At 47.4% G+C, this 7,500-nt stretch overlaps 1 protein-coding gene across 1 annotated transcript in view; it reads left to right on the top strand.

The window, feature by feature from the left end:
• The window catches only part of LOC134100382 (collagen alpha-1(XXVII) chain A-like), a 51,690-nt gene that overhangs the window by 6,518 nt on the left and 37,672 nt on the right, over positions 1-7,500 (top strand). Inside the window, exons 3-4 of the mRNA XM_062553559.1 lie at positions 166-1,493; positions 5,570-5,623. Of these exons, the coding sequence (XP_062409543.1) occupies positions 166-1,493; positions 5,570-5,623 (1,382 nt within the window). The remainder of the gene's footprint in view (positions 1-165; positions 1,494-5,569; positions 5,624-7,500) is intronic.

The raw sequence follows: 7,500 nt of genomic DNA on the forward strand, positions 1-7,500 counted from the left end.
GGACTCATTACGGTTAGGATTAAGCTAGAGTTAGATTTGAGGTGTTTGAGCATTGTGGTTAGGGATGCGGTACTGAGCAGTAAAACTACAGTCCTGAGAAAGGTCTGTGATTACACTGTAGTGTGCATTCCACCTGTATTCATGTTTTGTGTCTGTTTTTTCTAGATGTGGACGTGCTACAGAGACTGGGCTTGCGTGGAGGTCAGGGGTCACGTTCCGTTCCTCCAGGGGTCATCTCCGTGCCGACGGGGGTCATCCTTACATCACGGGCTCGCCTGGCAGCACCCTTCCTCTCCCTCCTCCCCTCCTCCAGCAAACACACACCAGCCCCGACACACATGGACTTGGCAGTGCTCGTGAGCCTGCGCCTGCACCGACGAAACTCCGCCTTCCTCTTCTCCATCCTCTCCGGCTCCCGCTTGCAGCTGGGCGTGGAGCTCTCGCCCGGCCAGCTGACCGTCCAGGCTGGTGCGCGCTCGCAGCCTCAGCCCGGCGGCGCATCGTCGCCGTCGCCCAACGCGGTCAGCTTCCCGGTGGACCTTCACGACGGGCGCTCGCACTCCCTGGCGCTGTCCGTGAGCGGCCGGCGAGTGTCGCTGCAGGCCGGCTGCGGCCAGAGGACTCAGACGCTGCTGTTCCCGGCCGAGCCTGCGCCCCTGGACCCGCGCAGCAGCTTCCAGCTCGGCCGTGGCGGCGCCAGGCTCTCGGGAGTGGCCTTGGAAGGGGAGCTGTGTCAGCTGGACCTGGTGAACTGGGAACGGGTGACCGATGGATTCTGCAGCGTCATGCGGCCAGAGTGCAAAGAGGACCCCGGCCAATCAAACCACACACACTCCCTGCTCCGTCAGCCCCCGCTGGAGCGTGAGCCGTTGCCATGGAAAGCCCCACAAGTCACCGGAACCCTCGGCGCCACTTTGGTGTCACCATCGCCCCGTGGACCCACGCAACGCACTCACACCGTAGCTCAGACACGGACTCAAACGCCACGGACGCCAAGACCGACTGACAGGAAGGCCTCCCCCAAGCCCACGCTGAGAGCGAAACCCAGTCCTGCTAAGCCAACCGCCCCGAAATCAACGCCCCCCAAGCCCTCCCGGAAACCCCTTCCCACTAAACCAGCTGCCACCAAGACCACCGTCAAAAAGCCAACTCCTCCAAAGCCCACCTTAAAGCGACCCACAGCCGCAAAGCCCACTGCCAAAAAGCCCACCACTCAAGCCCTTCCTGCCCTTAAGCCAACCCCTAAGAAAGCTCCAGTGAGGAAGCCCACTGCCTCCACCCCCCCTCCCAAACCCACCAAGGAGGCAGTGCCCACCCCACGAACCCCTTCCAGGAAGAGCCAACGCATGGCTGTGACCCCGTCTACACCCAGAGTCACCTTGGAATCCACCCCCACCTTGGCCATGGACCAGTTTGTCACCTACGACCCTGACCTCTCAGAGGTTCTCCTGCTGCCTGGACCCCCAGGGCTGAAGGGAGAGGCTGGATTTCCGGTGAGATATTTCAGTGTGTGTTTTACCAGTGTGTTTGTGTGTGTGTGTGTGTGTGTGTGTCTTTGTGAATGATGCCTTGGATTTTGTCGTATGACTTTTCAGCACATCTTAACATTCAATAGCTACTCAACAAACAAATAGTCCACATCTTAAACAGGCTCATACTACATTTGTGCATCACTCTGTCCGTCCATTTGAAGTTATTTAAAGCAAGCAATTATATGACAGCACTTAGGCGGTGCTGTGATCGTGTCTGATCCAGCATGACAGCGTTTATTCAGCTCTCAGAGTTTGACTCGGCATTACTGTGAGTGCACCGCAGGTGCCAGAGGAGCAACCACACAGGACACCCTTTTAGGGTTTCTCCATGGATCGTTTTCTAAGGTTCCACGTATAGTTGAGCCAGAACTTTTTTTCCGGGCACCTTGGCAAGCGTCACACACGGCTACTCGTACTCAGTTGTTTTGACCAAGCTCCCCCCCCCCCCCCCCCCCCAAAATACCACCGTCCGAATGTAACACAGAGAGAGGCATTCATTGATCAAAACGGACAGCGGGGATACAGGCAGCGCAGACGACTTGAGGGCACGCTTGCTTCAAACGAGCTGCACCGCTGAAGCTCAGCACACACCCCTCTAGAGATCCTCTCGGTGATTGCTTGGAGCGACGCCATCTGTCTGCACCTTCGTGCAGGGAAGACAAGCTGTAATTAGTGGCAGACAGAAAGGTGGAGATAACCGTGAAAAAGATGACAGATCTTGTCAGAGTTACTGCCTCTCAAAGTGGACGACGACGGTGCCCCTTCAAACATTACACAAACGTCATGATTTACGCATCAACCCTTGTGTTTATCACTCTTTTTGATACATAAAAGTGTTATTTGAACTTTTGTAGCTTCCTCTGTTGTTGCCTCTGTTGATCCTCTGTTATACGTTTAAGTATTCAAAGACGGGCCTTCGTTAAAATGAGCCCTTTTTATAGATTCATATTACTACGGCCCTTTGAAGATAATTAAATCATTGCATTGAGATCATCATTGAATTTCATGAATTAAATCATCAAATGTGTCATCAAAGATTGCATTACATAAACGCTATAGAATGCATTTTAAGTGGTTACTGCAGGAAAAAAAGTATTTTATAAGGACTTAATTTTATCATCCGGATGGAATTCATTTGGGCCACATCCTCTTAAAGGTCACGAGAGTCAGCATCTTAGACCGAGGCTCCGATTCGTTGAGGAGAACATGATGTAATAATGTCAGAGAACGTGTTCCTTTGCGAGTGGAATTTGAACATTCACAGCCAAACATTCTGAGCAGAAGATGGGCCAAACCTAGCCGCAGCTGTTAAATGTCATCCTCTGCAGATCAGTCATTTTCCGACTGCTTACCTTTTCCGACTGCTTTTGCTTTTGAATAGTTGTGGCATTCCCACGTGTAGACCCACGTTGTGTTCTCATCGTTTTTTTCCCGTAATTCATTCCATGGACGTGAACTTCTGTGGTTTTTGAGTCATGCTCTAACTGGCGGTTAGTCTTCTGAATGAAGGGAAAGTCTGTTTGCTGAGCGTCAGCATTTGGTATAACTAGACAAATTAATGTGCATGTGTTTGTGTTGTGTGTGTGTGTGTGTGTGTGTGTGTGTGTGTGTGTGTGTGTGTGTGTGTGTGTGTGTGTGTGTGTGTGTGTGTGTGTGTGTGTGTGTGTGTGTGTGTGTGTGTGTGTGTGTGTGTGTGTCTGTAGGCATGCAAATGTGAATATGCTGATGTGACTGTTTCAGGAAAGGATTTCACATTGTATTTGACTTTGCATTGATTGCGACGGTGCCTCACTGAGTTGTTTATATGTGCCGGGCCATATGTGTGGAAGTGTGCTGCGAGTGGAACAAGACTGCGCGGCACCGTGTGTGTGGTCAGCAGAATCCGAGTTCTAAAAGGAAAATCTTTGTTCTTCTCCTGAGCTACCGCAACGTAGGGTAGTCTGCGTTCTAATGAATTCTGTGTGCCCAGCTGACTTTAGTGCAACCCCCACTGCAACTCTTTCTCTCTTTCTTTCTCTCTCTCTCTCTCTCTCTCTCTCTCTCTCTCTCTCTCGCTCTTCATCTCCTGCACCCCCTTTCCTTTCAGCTACTCTCTATAGAGACCTGCCAAAAAAACAAGACCACACCGAAACAGGTCTAAACACAATAACGACAGCACAAGGTTACCCAGACAAATGTGGGCCACTAGAGACGGCAGTCTGGCTTGAGTTCTGCTCCCTTGACTCACCTCAAATTCTCAAATTCTGCGCACGTCACCCCTTGACTCCACACTGCCGGTCCGTGCATTATTCTGGAGTTACACAATGACACAGGATTTGCTTTTGATCTCCAGGGACTGAAGTTGAGGTTTACTCTCTTGACCTTAGGTCTTCTTTGGAAAAATACATAATATGAATTGTCTCTGGAATTGATTTGTGGGGAATTGTCAGCTTTTACATTAAAACATTCACTCCTTACACAAAATGAGTTTGATAAGTCAATGTTCACTTGTGTTGTATGTTTTAACGGAGAGCTTCATTCTGTGAACAGTCGTCGCAGCACACTTTTGTGTTGCGTTTCTTAAAATACCTATAGATCCTTTAGACTGTGTGGCAATGTAAGTGTCTCTGTAGTGGTTTGTTGAGTCTGTGGAAGTGTCCTTTAAGGGATAGACTTTGTGCGTGGGGGTCTGTCTGCATAAGTGTGCAATGGGTGTGTGTATGGGGGGGAGGGTCTGTCTGTCTAAGTGTGCAATGGATGTGTGTGTATGTGGGGCGTGGGAGGGGGGTCTGTCTGTGTAAGTGTGCGATGGGTGTGTGTGTGTGTGCATGTCTGTAATTAGGCAGGTTAATTGCATTTTTAGGAACCTGCCCAGGGCGTGTGTTTATGTCTGTATCTGTGTGTGTGTGTGTGTGTGTGTGTGTGTGTGTGTGTGTGCGTGTGTGTGTGCGTGTGTGTGTGTCGTTTAGACAATAGCTGTCTGTCATTATCAAAGGCGTAATGCCTAAACCATGCCATTATGTGGTCCTCTCACAATGCTCTGTACAAGGCTAATAAACACCGCTTTACTCACATACACGAGGAAAGACACACGCGCACGACGTGCACACTCACTCATGCACGCAGGCAAGCACACACTCTTCTGCTACACTGCATCGAACATACATACACACAACACTTTTAACATACACAAATAGTCTGTAGACACGCACGCTGACACGCATCCATTTACTCGACCTCGCCTTGCACTCTGTGTGGATGTGTGTGTGTGATTTCTGTCACACACGAGCAGCTTTTAGAAACATACAAAGGCACATGTGTGTGCTCTGAAATGCACCATAAATCCTATGTGCGTGTGTGTTCTTAGATCTCACTGCTGTAATATATGGCAACACTGCATAAACATATGCATACACAGTCACACACACACACACACACACACACACACACAGACGCACACACTTACACTCATTCACACACATGCGCACATACACACTGACACACACACATACACTGACACATACACACAGACACACACACACTCACACACACACACACACACACACACACACACACAGAGCCCTCTTTTCAATGGAGCCCTTTTTTCTTCTGCCACGTGGCCCTGTTGGGGGGGGGGGGGGGGTATGTGCAGGGAGGGTGGGTGACTGAGGGAAAAAGGGGGTAGAGAGCAGAAATAGAGTTTGCTTTGCTCTCACAAATTGTACGCTTTTTAGGCTGCTCTCTCTTACTATGTCATGAGTAAGTTTTACGAGCCTGCATGATAGCAATTTGAATGTTGAAAATAACCACATGTTGATATAAGTGGCTCTCCACAATAATGATTTTCAGGTTGAAGGAAGATTTCAACTGCTCAACTACTTGGAAAAGTGCAGATTGCATGAAACATAACAGAGTTTACACTTGGTATTTGTGCCTAGAGATGATCAGAAATGTGACAGTGGAAGAATTGAGTTCATTACAGGCTAGGTGACCTTTGCCATGTTTGTGTGCTCTCCTCCCCAGTAATGAGTTTGTGTGTGTATGTGTGCCTTTTATAGGGGTCTCCGGGACCACCGGGTAAGCCAGGCCCTCCAGGGAAGCAAGGACCAAGGGTAAGTTGGCCTCCGGTAGGGGAAAGACTAAAGAAAACACTGGTTGCATTGGCTTGGGGGACACATTTTGTTGTCAACAGATGTTGATGTCTTTTCATGAGTGGGACTACTGTTGAAGTGGTAAAGCTTAGCGCACAGGTAATTTACAAGACCAAAACAAGATGCTATGTGATCCTTGAAAGCTGAAGTGATATCTGGAATGTCAGATGTAGGTGGGGTTTGCTAGAATCAGCTTGTTTACTATTAGCTGGGTGAACCTGGTGTAACAGAGATCTTGTATCTCAAGGCATTATTCTTTTTGATGCATCCTCACTCACTGTCTTGTATCATAGAAACTTCCTCTGTCTTATTTGTCAGTGATTCTTACAGAGACAGTCAATGGTTTTGCTGTCAAAACACATGCTATTAAACATACCGAAAACGAACTATTTCAACATATCACTGCATTCTAAACTTTTTGATATGTTGCTGTCAAAGAGAAATAGATGCCAGTGGTAAGATCACATAAAACAAAGAATCCAATTACATTGACTGCATAGTACTGTGGAGAAATCCATCTTTTCATAGTTTTCTTCGGAAGTGCATCCATATTAAAGATCCAGAAGCAGTTATTTGTTGACAAATCTATTCCTCAAATCTATGAGAGTATGGTGTAAGTATTTTAAGCTCATGTATACTTAGGGCCTCACTTGAAATCGTGTCCTTGAACCTTCACTGCTTATTTATGTTCTGTGTTCGAGAAATAGCATGTAGCAGCAGTGCTTTGCATTCAGTGGTAGTATACAGCCAAAAGCCCTTCCTAATCCTTCCTAGGAATCTTCCTAGAAAGGAAGAGAGTCTTCAGACACGAGAGACCAGAAAGAGAGAGAATGTGCTCATATCTGATGTTATGATTTGTCAAGAAAAGGAAAATCTTTGATATGTGCGTCACTAAGTCTTGTTGGCCTTCTCTCAGTAATTGTGTGACTCCAGCATAAGGATCTAAGATATCTCAGAAATCTGCAGCTGTGGCTCTGGGCAAGGCACTTAACCAGAATGACCCTAGGTGGCGCTGTTCATGCAGCTGCTCTACTGCTCCTAGTCCAGCCAAGGAGTGGCAGCAAAATGAACCGTTTCCACTGTAGAGTGGACTAATAAAAAATACTAAACATGTATCGGGGGGGTATATGCTTGTGATTCTGAGCAGAGGGTGTGGAGTTTTTTTTTTTAATGTGGGGTAGATCATGATGATTGAATGTTATGTTTTGCATCTATTCCTGAAAATTCATGTAATTAGAATACAGGTTTTTAAATGAGTACCCTGTTATTATAGAAGGCTCTGATTACATACAGGCATGCACATATACACATTGCATACACTCTCTCTGGCCCCTCGGTTGTACTGCGGTTTCCATAGTTACAGTTCTAAACCTGCGGCTTCCTGGTCCACATCCCAGAATACCACTCACAGACCCACCCACCACAGCCACCTGTGACTGTGTGCATCTGTGTGTGTGTGTATATATTTTTGTGTATGCATGTTTGTGTGTTTACATGTGTGTATGTATTTTTATCCTTTATACTGTATGGTGATATATGTGTGCGGTTTTTACAATGGTCTTGTGAACATGAATAGTAAACCCCAGATTAGCTCCATCTCCAGTCACACATTTTTTGTGTAGCCTCAGCACTTGCCATTGCCACTGGTTGGAGTCTTGTGCAGCAGGCATTAAATATAAAATGTATGGTGATTGCTTGCGTGTGTGTGTGTGTGTGTGTGTGTGTGTGTGTGTGTGTGTATGTGTGATTGAGAGTAAGATGGGGATCACATTGGAAATTATGAATTGGTAGTGGTAAAGCACAACACACAGACAGTAATAAGCCAAAAGAAGTTCTAT

The sequence above is a fragment of the Sardina pilchardus genome, chromosome 14, assembly GCF_963854185.1.
Source record: "Sardina pilchardus chromosome 14, fSarPil1.1, whole genome shotgun sequence".
Taxonomy (NCBI): domain Eukaryota; kingdom Metazoa; phylum Chordata; class Actinopteri; order Clupeiformes; family Clupeidae; genus Sardina; species Sardina pilchardus.